Source organism: Taudactylus pleione, unplaced genomic scaffold (genome assembly GCF_031769625.1).
Source record: "Taudactylus pleione unplaced genomic scaffold, aTauple2 ptg000518l, whole genome shotgun sequence".
Taxonomy (NCBI): domain Eukaryota; kingdom Metazoa; phylum Chordata; class Amphibia; order Anura; family Myobatrachidae; genus Taudactylus; species Taudactylus pleione.
In genome coordinates, this window is record NW_028284920.1 from 9,970,104 (window position 1) to 9,984,975 (window position 14,872).

General features: G+C 46.0%; 1 protein-coding gene across 8 annotated transcripts in view; it reads left to right on the plus strand.

Moving 5' to 3' along the window:
- The window catches only part of TACC2 (transforming acidic coiled-coil containing protein 2), a 185,608-nt gene that overhangs the window by 118,540 nt on the left and 52,196 nt on the right, over nt 1-14,872 (plus strand). Inside the window, exon 1 of one of the 8 annotated variants that reach the window (XM_088450520.1) lies at nt 565-1,259. The exons of the other annotated variants lie outside the window; for them this stretch is intronic. Within the exon in view, the coding sequence (XP_088306646.1) occupies nt 1,189-1,259 (71 nt within the window). The 5' untranslated portion in view covers nt 565-1,188. Of the gene's footprint in view, nt 1-564; nt 1,260-14,872 lie in introns of those variants that run through there. 8 annotated transcript variants of the gene reach the window in all.

Consider the following 14,872-nt stretch of genomic DNA (forward strand, 5'->3'; position numbering starts at 1 on the left):
ATCTGACTAATGCGCAGAGACATATGGTCCTGTTGCTTGCTCTATGGGAATTAGTGACAGTAATATCTCAGCGGGAGGGAGAAAGTGATACCGAGCCCTGTGTGCAGAGAATGGGAAGTCACACCCACATCATCCACTGTTTTGTTTGTGCTTTTACCAGTCTCCCCTGCACAGATCAGCTTTCCCCCGGTGTGAGGCTTCCTCTTTTCCATCCTAAAAACTGTAACACTGAGATGTCTGTGAGGGTCTGAGGCGCGTAACGGATCCACACAGGGGGGATTCTCTGTTGTCTGGTGATGACAACCTGAGCACAGTGATGGGATTTGCCGTCTGGTGTCGGGGTATAATGGTGTCTTACCATAGCAGAGTATGCGCTTTTCCTTGATAAAGGAACAATACATGGAATGTGTACCTCAGCACCCATCTGCGAGCATCACATTGCTTTACCAATTAGCAGGCAGCTACTATGAATATCAGGCATGAAAGGGTTAAATAGAAGCCATTACATCCCCCCTCCCCTCCCTCCTGTTACTGGAGTCTGCGCTGCTGATGCTGCCTTTGCTCCCTTCACCGAAGCTCCTGTCATTCACACATAGACTGGCCCTTCATCCCTGTCCCCACCGAGGAGATCTCTTCCACAACAGGGACCCTGCGGAGAGAGATGAGGATGGCTAATATTCCCTCCTATTGACGAGCCTTACAATCACCCTATCTCCCCTCCCCCCTTTCTTGCTGGCATTTTGTTTTATTGTGCTCTCTGAGCAGGCAAGCACCATCACCCGGTGTGCTACTACAGCCATTTTCATTCAGTCAGCGATTGTGTACAGAGCTCTGAGAGACTGACTGAAGTAATCACACCTGTCACCGTGCTGGGGTTAGGAAGAAGGAAGCGAGTGGATCCCATTCTGCGCAAGGAAAGGCCATGACCATTTGTATTGTTTGAGCAAAGGGTCCTTTACTGCTCTTCCCCGCTGTGACACCGCCGTTGCACTGTCTGACACTGGATTGTGGCAGGAGAAGGGACTTACTGACGTTGATCTCCGCTGTCATCTCCTCGGGCTGGATATCGGCACTGACAGCAGGAGGTCGCTGCTCTGCTCCGCACTGCAGGCTCCAGTCCTGCTCTGGGTCAAGCACTGCTGTTTGGGCAGTGCAGGAGGCTTGGAGCCGACCTGCAGCCTGCTGAGGATGGGAGGGACTGAGTCAGCACTGCAGCAGGGACAGGCCACAAGCCTGGCGAGTGAACCCTCCGAAAATATGTGAGTAATGGCAAATGCAATTTAACAGCAATATTCTCCTGCGCTGCCCCTGTGCTAACTGGAAATCCTTTGAGACGGGTCATCACAAATCTGTCTTTTCCGCAGCTCATGATGACACATCTCTAGGCACTGTGACTGCTACAGATGACATTACCAGTGTAGCATGACATTAACCTCTGAACCATAAGTGCAATGTCATTCATTCATGCATCCTGAGTGCTTCACGTCTCTAACCATTGAAATATCCATGTGTCTATTCATCCTGAGTCTCTAGCGGGCTGCGACACCTAGTGCACTGCACAATTAGCCCCTGAGCCTAGTGGGGTGGCATCACCCTGATGGTGTATATTGCCCCGGCAGAAAGTGTCCAATGCTAGTTTGCATTTACATTTCAATTTTAATAACATAGACTTCTAGATGTTTGCCACCAAATATTGAATTGGATAACTTCCTCTAATTGCCTATACACCCTTTTGTTCCATGCAATGCATTTCCTTTATGCATCCACCCTAAGCTTAAGCACTATTGTTGTGCAATTCTTTTTTTCTAAAAACACCTATTGGGCTCTTACGCAATACTGCATAGAAAATGTCCTTAATAAGCATCAAGCGGCTGCTAGAGGTGGCTTTGTGCCAGTAGTGGTACACTGTGTCCTCCATGGTTATCCTGTGTGCTTTATGTACCAGTACATCTTATTGCTGTTCCACAGTGCTCCCTGCTATCCTGCCTCACAATCCTTTCAGCCCCAATCAGCCTTTCCCGACACATCACACAGTGCTCCTGTTATGTGGAGGAATGTGTGTCACTGCTGGCTGGTAATGGCAAGGAATGGCCGCGTATTTCCCTGATCATCTGTGGTGGATGAGGATTGTCACATCTCCGGGGGGACAATGAGAATGGGACATGCACTGTCTATGGAAGAAGTATTGAATTGAATGTAGAGAATGAGATCTTGTCACAAAAGTTAGCTTGAGTTGGACTAAATGTCCCTCTGAAGCCTCTGTACATCTGTTACAACCCAGTCTCGTTTTATTACTGTTTTGTTCCTATTTGTAAAGTGCAGTCATATATCCTGGCACTATATTAATAAAAGGTAATAAATAGAACAAAGCATTTTCTCTCAAGTTGTCCTTCCATATTATGGAAAGGATAGGGGAAAAATACAACCTTTTTATAGGTAACTTGCTATTCTATAGTTTTGTGGTTGTGTGTGTGTGGTTACTGTACTGATATTTAAACATACTTACCTACTATCTCGGAAGTTGTGGGAGGCTCACGAATTTTCGGGTAGCCCCCCGCACCCTCGGAAGAGTGTCCGGGTCTCCTGCACCCCACACACCTCCTAGTTAAGTGGGCAGGATGGGGAGATAATTGCTGGGAATAGCGACTCCATATGGAGGGGGCTAAATGCGATTCGCAGCAGTTTACCGTAACGAGTGCAGGGCCTAATGACATAGGAGCCCGGCTCTGGCCCCCGAAGTGGGCAGCTGTGTCTCCTCTCCGGGCTTCTCCCGGAGAGAAGATATAAAAAGGCAGCAAGTATGCATTTATTTCCATTCCCTTTTTCTTATCTCTCACACTAAGGGCCCGATTCAGACCTGCTCGCTAGATGCGTATGCAAATTCTGCAAGGCAGGCGATCACACCGCAAGGCATTAGCACGCCCACCTTGTCTTAGCGTGCGATCTCATTGTGTATGCAGACGCCCACTTGCGCACGTTCTATCCAGGAAGTGTATGCAACCATCAGTAACATCAAGTAACATTGGATGCGATCGCAGCACTTATGGTTGACCATACCCTGCCCCAAGCACTGTGAGTGAAGACTACCAAGTGATGTGTACAATGACGCTGCCTTTTAATTATGCATGCCTCTGAAAAGACGTTAAGACGCTTAGGCATGCCTGCGTTCGCACCTCCACTCCCCCTTTTCTAGGGGCCAGCGCCTGTCACCACCCACAAACAGCATCTCCTGTCATTCATTCTGCCAGGCTGTCTATGCGCAGCGAGTGAACGTTTTCCAATCGCTTGCACTGGTTTGCGCATGCGCATTGCGATGCATGCGCAGAATTCAAACAATCGACTGGTTGCGTGCGAATGCGCCGGGTCTGAATCGGGTCCCAAGTGCGATGCATCAACTGCAAAAATGTGGTCAAACCTTCGAAAATGCGGTTTTCGGAGGTTTGATCGCATTCCCCATATGCTCCGAACTCTGGAAAGCAACATTTTCTGGAGCTTGGACCCTATAGGAAGATCTGTGTCCCTAATACTCTTTTTTTTTTTTTTTTTACTATTCCTACTACGTTCAGGGAAAGTAGGCAATTGTGACCTAGCGGTGTATGTTCTAAGCCTTGGAGAGATAAAGTGGATGGAGATAAAGTACTAACCAATCAGCTCCTGTCACTTTACAGGCTTTATTTCTCTCCAAAACTTAGGGCCCGATTCATTAAGGATAGCAACTGCAACAGCGTATGCAGTTGGGCGAATGTTGTGTACTGCGCATGTGTATGCATCGCAGTGCACGTGCGTGAAGGCTACGCTGTGATCCCACTGCGATTAAACACAAAGGGCCTGATTCAGAGCCGCTCGTAAGTGGCCGCTAGCTCGCTCCGAGTGATGTTCGCACATCTGCGCATGCGTATGGGTCGTAATGCGCATGCGCCAACCAGTCATTGCGGTCGGAAATCGTGCGCTCGCAAAACAGCGAGGGCCTGCTAATTTGAGTGACAGAATGAGGCGTTTGTGGGTGGTAACAGGGGAAGGTGCTTGAAAACGGGGAGTGGAGATCCGAACGCAGGCGTGCCAAACGGTAAAAACGGGTGTTTAATGGTGTGCATAATTAACAAAGCAGCGTCATCGACCACGTCACTTGGTTGTCTTTTAACCTGAACTGCTCGCAGTGACTGCGGGCAGTAAAACCTACCACAAGCACTGCGAGCAGTTCAGACGCCTTTCGATATACTCGATTAATCTAATAAATAGCGGAGATGACGTATGATGCGAACGACCAGACATAGAGGCGTCAACAAACCGCAAAGAGCGCTCAATTTAAATAGCCGGATTTTTCTGAACGACCGTTCGCAAATAGCGTCCGGCTCTGAATCAGGCCCAGAGCACGGTAAGCCATCGCAGAGTGAGTGACAGGTAGTCACCATTTGGGGGTGGTGACAGGGGAGTGGTTGGAGAAAAGCAGGCATGCCTGTCCGTTTGAACGCTGTTACATGGGCGTGCATAAATTAGCCATTGCTACGGCATACGCAGCTACAGTGCTTACTGTGTGCAATGAGGTTAGCAATTTCTAAGTAAGGTCAGGGCTGTTGTAAGTCTGCGTGAGGGGCCGATGGTACTCCATGTTACCGATGTATATTCAAAACTGCAAGGTATTTCGGATGTGAGATAGCAGTAGTGGCCCTTAGTACATAGAACTCTTAGCATCTATGGACATGAAGTTCTCTGTATAGTAGTGATTTGAGACTTTGGGGCTGGTCAAAAGTAAGGAACGCACTTAGGGCCTGATTCAGAGCCACTCGTAAGTTGCAGCTCGTTCGCTCCGAGCGATGTTTGCCCAACTGCGCATGCGTACGGATCGTTATACGCATGCGCGAACCAGTCAGTGCGGCCGAAATTCATGTGCTCGCAAAATAGCAAATGCCTGCTAATTTGAGTGACAGGATGAGGCGTATGTGGGTGGTAACAGGGGAAGGTGCTTGAAAACGGGGAGATGGAGATCCGATCGCAGGCGTTTTATGGGTGTGCATATTTAAAACAGCAGCGTCATTGACCATGTCACTGGGTTATTTTATAGCCAGAACTGCTCGCAAAATTGTGGTAGCAAAAACCAACCACAAGAATAGCGAGCAGCTCATACCCTGTTCGATGTACTCGATTAATCTAATAAATAGCGGATATGACGTAGGATGCGAGCGGACAGGGAGCGTAGTTTCCCAAAAAACGACTGCAAGTTTTGTTCGCTCGTTCAGACCTAGAGGCGTGAACAGACCGCAAACAGCGAACGGTTCATTTGAATAGCCACCCCTATTTTCTGGACGAGCGAGCGCAAATAGCGACCGGCTCTAAATCAGGCCCTTACTTCCCAATTTGCACATGTAAAATGTGTTCAGTAAAACAAATTAAATTTTGTGCATATTCAAGTAGCCATAACCAAAAGATGCGTGCAGGTCTGCGCCTGTAGTATACAATATGCGCCAAGCATACGTCAGGCAATCATCAGATACACAGACTTTGTAAACATTTGTTTTGATAACGAAATACACATTTGCTATTATGTTTGACTAACATTAAAAACTTCTCAAATACAGCAGGTATAATTCTCCCTCGAACGCAAACACTAAACAAACATACATAAAATAGACTTATAGGATCATGTATGTATCAGTCATGAAGAAAGCCCCTATCAGTTTCAGTACTCGATCTGGAATGCTGGCGACCGGCATAATCATCCAAGTGTATGTGCACCAGCCCCCAGGCACCTGCAGTTGATATGGCTTTGACAGGTATTTATGCATCTCTATGCAGGTCTGCATTTGTTTGCAATTACGCAAAGACGCCCTTACTGTACTCAATCAACGCTAGGCTGCCCCTCTCCTCCCACATCCCTCCTTTCCAAGCGCAAGTGGGCGCAATTGTCATATGCAGATATGCGTGCAACCAATTTGTATATTTTACTTTGCTCAGATTGTCGTAATCCAAACACAGCATCAACCCCTTAAAGTTGAGTTTTGCCTGATGTTGTCAGGTCCATGTTCTTGGACATATTACTTATAGTTATTAATTCATTCTTCCCACACGCAAAACCTTAGCTCATATTTAATTCGAAATCATTAGTACAGGGAGAGCACATTGAAGTCAGACGATTGTTCCCTGGGGCCATAGTTATTTACAGGGCTAGAGTTCTGGTTATCTGGTGCATGTTGTGCTGGCTGGAGTTATTTAACTCTATAACTACAAGCCAGATGCATCACACTTTGGACCTGATTCAGACCCGCTTGCTATCTGCGTACTCTCACTGGATGCGTATGCAAATTTGTCAAAGTGACGCCATGGGAAGCAAACGCTCGCCAAGGCATAAGCACGCCCACCATGTCTTAGCGAGCGGCCACTTTGTCTGAGCGTACGTCCAATCGCACAGGCAGAGCCGCCCACCAGCACACATCATCTCCAGGAAGTGTATTAAAACATTGGTACACCGAGCACCATCGGATGCTAACGCAGTGCTTGCGGTTGCTTTACCCTACTGCAAGCATTGCGAGGAAATCAGTGTAAAAAAAAGGCAAGTGACGTATACTATGACGCTGCCTGTTAATTATGCACGCCTCTAAAACTGCGTTGAAACACACCTGCGTTCGCATCTCCAACCCCCCGTTATTAGTGTCCTGCACCTGTTACCACCCACAAACGGCCTCTCCTGTCACTCATTACCCTGGGCTGCCTTTGCTGGGTGAGCGAGAGGGTTGCGACCGCAGTGTGTAGTTCACGCACGTGCAGAACGAAGCATGTCCATGGAGAACATCGGGCTGCTTGCGAACGCACAGCACGAGCGGCTCTGAATCAGGCCCTTTGTTGTATGTGCTTGTGTGAGGCACCATTCTCTTTACTGTTTTAAGTTAGGTACACACTGGAGCGAAGGGCATTCGTTCTGACATCGGAACGAATGCCCGTCAAACATTGATTGTGTATCCACACTGGACGACTTTAATGAAGGACGTAATGATCACCATTACGTCATTCATTAACAATGTATTGCACGCTTGCGATATCGGTAGGTTTGATGTGGCGACCACGGGAACGCGCAAACATTTGTACACACTGAGCGATGTAGGCGATATGTTGTTACGAAACGGCATATCATCCCGACCTCGCTCCAGTGTGTACCTCCCCCTCTCTCTCTCTCTCTCACTCTCTCTCTCTCTCTCTCTCACTTTCTCATTCTCTCTCTCTCTTTTCTCTCTCTCTCGCCTGCTGCACATGAGTCCCCCAGCCCTTAAAATGCCCCTGCTTCCCATGTAAAAATCTCACAAATGAAATAACTGGTGAATATAAGTGGCGGGCAGTGCCGTCACACCAAGGGCAGGGTTGTTTTGAAGATACTGGTTACTCTCCCTGTATTTAGCTTTTGGACCCAGATAGTTCAACTGTCATTGCTGTTACCATCTTTAGTTATTTTGGTGACAACTGTTGCCATAACTACTGTGAATATGGGGAAGAAGTTTCTTGGTTCTGTGTCCGGCAACAAATGCTGCTACTCTGAGCTTGCAGGTAACCACACCGCATAAAAGCATTAGCCTTTTTCAGATGAGGAGGGAAGTTCAGTTAAGATACAGTAAATGGTGAAGGACAGTCATGGGTGCCAGCAGCTGATGGTCTTAAGGTTTCTATAATGACTGGTACGTCTTTCATGTCTCTATCTTCCCCAGACTCTCCTCATTCAAACCAGACCACCCCTCAGGTTGCTGCACATAAATGCCAGTTGCCAATCAGGCTTTATTATTGTGGCTGATGGTGCTTCTGCCATAGAGTAGCCACTTGCACTTTCTCCACCACCAACCACAATTGTTCATTTGCTAACGTTTGTATCCATTGTTCCCCAAACCTCTTAGATTGTAAGCTCATGTGACCAGGGCTATTTATGAGATCAATTCAATTACATGCAATTTTCTTTACATCTCTGAGATGCTCTATTCCACACATATCAGCCAGTACCTCAGATATCGCAACTTTACGTGTGCACCTTTATGGGGAGCGAAGGAAAATTTGCCATGTGGATAGATGCAATGGGCCGTTCCGGAGCATCTCACTGTACAACAGCTGAAATTGAATAAAGGATAATAATAACAATGAGGCTTACAGGTTACAGAAAGTTTCTATTTCTCTTTGAATCTTAAATTTTAAGGCTATGCAGAAATGATCTAGTGGCCAGCAACCATTTATAACACTTCCTAACAGTCTCCCTGGATTCCAAGCTGTCATTGATTAGTTCTGTTTGCTTGCAGTGCATAGATGTAAAGCCCATTTCATCCTATTATAAAAAGGGGTTAGGCAGTTGTTAATAGATTAGAGAATAATTATTATTTTGGTTTATGAGTATGTAAGCTTAAGCCACCGAAATGAAAGTTAGGACATATACTTGTGTCACAGAATATGGCTGATATTTTAGTTGTACAGTACCAAGCTGGGTACACACTGGGAAAATGTCGTTACGATTTGGCCAAATCGTAACAACATATTGTGTATATGCACGATACGCACGCTCCCGCGGTCACATGTGACATCATCAGGTTTCATGTGCTGCACATCAAACCTGACGATATCGCATGCGGCTCCATTCATGTTAATGAAGGACGGAACAAGTGATCGTTCCGTCGTTCATAACATCGCTCCGATGTGTACCCGTGGTACAATATGTTGGCCCGATTGTCCGACATATGGTCCCGGTACACATCGTCCAGTATGTACTAACCTTTAGGTAAATAGTGTTAACATTTTCAGCTCAATAAGGGATCATTAATCGCTTAAGAACGTCTGCTGCACCAATGTTTCCCTTTGGAGTGATCTACACCTGCAAAATTTTTATCTCGGCATAGGTGCAATCCTGCAAATTAATCTATTTGCTTGAACTTCAAGCGATTGGTCGCATCCGTGGACTATAATTGGATTAGCAATTAATCGCTCATTCTAGTGATATCTTTAGGTGATTGAGGGCTAATTTGTAATGAGATTTTAGATGATTAATCTCAGGTGCTTAATAGCCCAAAGTAGCACCGTGTTTTGTAAAGCGATTATTCGCTAAGACTAAGAATGTCTGTGGAGTTTTGGACAAACGTATATGATGGGGATTTATTGTGAAATATACCTAAGGTAAAACTTTAAAGACATCTGCCTTGCCTACTCAATATATGCAAATTTTGTCAAAGAATTTGCATGTTTTTCCCATGTATAATAATTAAAAGGCACATGTGTCACACCGTAATAAGGTTTTTAAGTGATCCGTAGATTTTGATCATAAGACAAGTCTTGAGATTTATGACTTAAGTTTTATTAATGGACTATTTTACTTTGTTAAAGTTAATTTTAAAAATGAATTTCCCATCTCCTTAATGGAATTTCTTCTCATTTAAATATCCCAGCATGGTGATGTTGGCAGTAGGATTGTCATTTTGGCAGGTTGTAGCATTGTTGATGGGCTAACCTGAAATTACGCTGTGCTGGGGTAAGCATTGAAAATGTAGTCGCTCTCCTTTCCAGACTTCTTTTCATCAGGGCTCCTCTACTCAGATAGTAATTAATTTTTTTAAACCACTAAATCTCTTGGCATATTGGTACATAGATGTTTTACGCGTTTCAATTCGTTGACCACCTGTTTTTTTTTGGTCTGCGTGCCTATTGTTGTCTGTGCACTAGTCATAGTTAGTCATCTGCACGCTGTGGCTGGAAACTGAATTTTTTTGTTCTTGTTTGTTTTATTGGTAATTAGTAATTATACAGTGTCACCATGGAGGATGAGCTGTGAGACACCCCCACACCCCTGCCCTGAGCTGCAAATAACAATTATCCACCAGCTGTTTGATGGGCATTCCACCTCTTGGCTCACTCATAACAGAAGCATCTAACCAAATGCTGAGTTTAGCAGCTCTGCCATGACTGATACCTGGAATAACAGGTTCTGAAGTTGATCATCTCATAGCGTTTTTCATGTCCATATAATTACAAGTACGGGCGCAGTAGTGTCAGGAGGAACAGGTGAGGAGATGGGGAGACACTGCAACTACAGTTTCTGTCATATACTATGTCACATGCACTTATACCCATGATGTAATGCTTGCAGAACTCACAGTTAGGTTTCCATCTCATGTACAAAACAAAAAAACAATTACTAAAACATGCACGCAAAAATAAATATAAGTATGGGCAATGAAAAAGGAACCTATCAGCGCCAGAGATGAATTAGCAGTGAGCCAATCACAAGCAGTTATGTAGGGCTGGTGACTGTCATTATTAGCGTGCATATGCACCTTACCTCTGGTACCCACAAATGATACGGCTTGGACACACATATATGTGTCTCTGGGCAACTATTAACATTTACACAGACACACCCTTATTGTACTCAGGGCCTGATTCAGACCCAGTCGCTAGCGCTCGCAACCGGGTCGATATTTGCCCACTGGGCATGCGCACGACGGAGCCGGCTCCGTCGTGCGCATGCGCGAGACCCGGCTAGCGACGGGTGCTCCGTCGCTCCAGGTCTCGCACCAAAGGGGGTGAGCTGTCGATGGTAGTTGACAGCTCGCACTGTTTGGTAGGTGGGCAGGGGGGTTGGCTGGCCAAACGGAGGCTTTCCCGAGGGTAAGCCTGCCGTTTGGGGGTGGCCCCACTGACATCACTATTAGAGCCAGAAGCTCTCTGGGGCTTGCGGCCACGAGACCCTACCACAAGGGTCTCGTCACAAGCCCGATGGTCATCCTGGCCGCTCGCAATAGCTATGGGTGGTCACCCACAGCTAAGCGAGCGGCCAGGAGGCCTAACAAAAATAAAAAAAAACGCCCTGATTCAGAGCAAGCGCTCGTTCAGAGCGTCCGTCTCTGAATCAGGCCCTCAATCTATTTTAATGCGCCCCATCCCTCCCCTGTTCTGATTTACAGAGGCCGGCGGGAGCAAGTGTCTGATTCATATCTGCATAGATGCAAATTATTATTATTATTATTCTTTATATGGTGCTACAAGGGTTCCGCAGCACCTCACAAAGTACATAAACAAATGAGCAAACAAGAAAACCGCAACTTAAGATGTGTACACACTGGGCGATTAAAGTGGACAATTGAACGATAAGGATATTGTTATCGTTCAGTCGTCCACTTTCTCATCCATTTTTAACACAAAAACAATGAACGATAACGACGATGCGCGTTCCCGCAGGTCATTCGTCATTATCGTTCATCGGGTTAACATGCAGGCCAACCTGACGATGTCATCATGTTGCTGCATGTTATGGAATGGGGGAGAGAGCCCGGCGCAGAACTAAATCGTTAATGATATCGTTCAGCGGGTGTGCTCAATGTCACAGCCTGCCGGGGACACACTAGACGATATCGCTCAGGGAGCATATCGTCTAGTGTGTATTTTTACTCATTTACAGTTCAAAACAATGTAGGACAAGAACATAGTTTATAAACATTGCAGCAATAGTGATCATAACACTCAAAAAAGCAGCAGGGCGTCAGCAACCAAGCGTTAGGTGCCCTTGTCGGGTGTATGGAGTAGACGATCGTATGAGTGAGGGAAGGAGCACAAGAGTGTGGCCTGTATTTTGGGCATGTGCACAGCGAATACACGTTACACTATGCAATTTGCAAAGTGACGTAGGTCTCTCTCTACATTTCCCCCTTTGTCTATATATACTGTCATGTGCCTATCTCCGTTCCTCTGTGAGCATTCCTATTTTTACGATTAAGAGCCTGTCCCTGCATATATGTAACATTACCTCTAAATCTCCCTTCAATGTCTCTTACAAAATGTCTTTCATACAGAATCAACTTTAGCAGCTGCACTTTAGGATCAGCGATCTGGTAACCACATAATATGTCTGTTTCTCCTGAGTCTTTATCTGTGTGATACATATTCTGGTGGTGACACTGCTACAATGTGTCGTTATCTTTAGTGCCTCTACAAATATACAGTCAGCACCCGCTGATCTAGGTGCTCCCTTCACTGTTTTCTTGCTCCAAAAAACACTGGTATCTGTGCAAAATAATAACCGCCAGTGTCTGCTTTATTCTTGATGCTGATATGACTTCTGCCTTGCAGTAACCACACACACACATTCTCCATCACCAGCTATAAGTGTTAAGTGTCTCTCAACAGGTCTGTCAGCCTGCTCCCCAGGTAGTGCGAGAACTGACACACCTTTTATCAGTCTCTCACTGGTGGTCCTACCCGTGACATACATACCTCCCATCAACCCATCAACAACTATTATATATATATATATATATATATATATATATATATATATTTGTGTCAGAGCATCTCCAAATGCCAGGTCTTTTTGGGTGCTCCTGGTATTGGTTAGTACCTTCTATATGTGGTCCAATGAAGGACAACTGGTGAACCGGTGACTTGGGTGCCTGTGGCTCATTGATGCTCTTGGTGAGCGAAGAATAACCTGTCTGGTCCGATCCCACAGAAGAGCTACTGTAGCTCAGACTGCTGAGAAAGTTAATGCTGGGTATAATACAAAGCAAGCAACACTTATCTCTGGGATTGTACACAGGTGGAGCAATTTACCTATGCATGTTATATTGAATACTAGTTTTTTGTGTCTGCAATGTTGAATTTTTGGATCGTATCCTTTGTAATTAATTATTTTCAAATTTCATTCGACAAGGCTATCTTAAGTATATTGGTCGTACTAAGCCAATCTGCTGTTATTTCTAATTATCAAATTGATATTAAGACTATTCTGAACCTTATTATTTCTCACACTATTGGATGTATTCTATAGGTATTTTAACAATTATGTCTGTCTATTTTTTTGTGATTTTTGTGTAACGATGGTTTAAAGAAACTAATAAACGCTAAGGACCTCATTCAGACCCGCTCGCAAGCGCTATGCGCTCGCAAGCAGGCCGATGGTTATGCATTGCGCATGCGCAATGTGCGCAATGCGCGTGCGCAAGCCCTGTAGTGAGTGAGAAATTCACTCGCTCCGGGGCTCGCTACAAACTGGGCGGCTCGCCCCTTTTTGTAGGTGCTTGGACAAATGGAGGCGTTCCTGAAGGAACACCTGCCATTTGTGGGCGGCCCTACTGACATCACCAGTGATGTCAGTAGTGAGATTCCGGCTCTATTACAGCTGGAAGCTCACTGGGGCTTGTGGAAGACACGGGTCTTGTCGCAAGCACGATGGTCGCAACAATCACCTGGCCGCTCACAAAAGTTGTGGGTGGTCACCCATAGCTTAGCGAGCGGCCAGGAGGCCGGCTTAAAAAAAAAAAAGCGGCCGTCCTCATTCAGAGCGAGCGCTCACTTTTTGCAAGCGGCCCTGAATGAGGTCATAAGTTTTATATTGGGTAGGTAAGTGTACCCCTTTTTTTTGCAATTCTCAACATTTATCTACTCTCATGGAAGCACCTCCACAACACATATAATCTGATGTCTAGAGTTAAATACTAAGAGACATATAATACTTTTCTACTGTGTATATACCTACCAACCCATTACTCTAGTTTTGAGTTGGGACCAGTGCTCCATGTCTCCCATTTCCCATGCTATTATATAAAGGTGTCAGAACACACAGCTTGCTGCCTAAAGGGCTGTGTATGGGACTGGGGGCTCGATTCAGACCCGCTCGCTAGATGCGTTCACAGGCAGCCAAAGTATGCAAATCCCGTGATTGCACAGCAAGGCAATAGCATGCTCACTATATCTTGGTGTGCGATCATGGTGTGTATTTAGACGCCCACTAGCCTGTCTTAAGACGCCCACTTATGCACGTCATCTCCAGGAAGTGTATGCAACCATCGGTAATATCGAGTACCATCGGAAGCGAACGCAGCTCTTGTGGCTGACCATACCCTACCGCAAGCACAGTGAGTGCTTCAGTGTGAAATTCAACCAAGTGACGTGTACTATGTACTATGACGCTCCGTAATAATTATGCACACCTCTGAAACGGCATTATCAGACACGCCTGCGTTCGCACCACCACTCCTCCGTTTTCATCGACCAACCCGTCACCCACAAACGGCTTCTTCTGTCACTCAGTCTAGCGAGCCGTCTATGCTTAAGGGGTGATCGCTCCGCGATCGCATGGACTGGTTCGCACATGCACACTGTTATGCATACGCATGTGCACATTGCAAACATCGGCTGGCTGCGTGCGAACGCATCCTAGCAAGCGGGTCTGAGTTGGGCCCTGAGTGCCCATGGGTTCCACATGTGGAACACAAGATGCAAGTGGACGGGAAAATATAAACTTAGTTTTAATTGCTATGATTACAGGATTGTGATGTTTATAAATGGATTGGCTCAACTACAGTATAAAACAAAACTGGATAAGATAAATTACTGTTGTGCAATGTCTAAATGCTATATTAATATGACCAAATATGACTAACTGATTTACACAATTTACACATATGTATGTATTTTCACTGATGAGGTAGGGGATTTAGGGCAGGGATGGATAGGTTTATCACTCATTTACTAGATGGAACTGTGATCATATGGGTGTTCCTTCTCCTAAACTGTAAACATACATCTAAGTCACTGGTCGGGCAACAGGGGTAAATTACCCCAAATGGGGTAAAAATGAAATTCCTGGGTTTAATGGACGGACAGCCGGGCATGCATATTAATCATTGCATGCCCGGCTGTCCGTCCATTACCCCCAGGAATGGAGGTCACTTGTGCCGGGTGCGGCGCCAGTGTCCTCCAGCCCGGCGCCGCAGGGAGGCTCTAACCCGGACGCCCGCTGAGATGTTATTACCAGCGGGCGCCCGGCTCCCTACATGCAGCGCCGCGTTAGCCGGAGGCTGGAGTTCTCTTCTGAACTCCAGCTTCCGGCTCTCCCCATACGCACTATGGGAGAGACGTCATG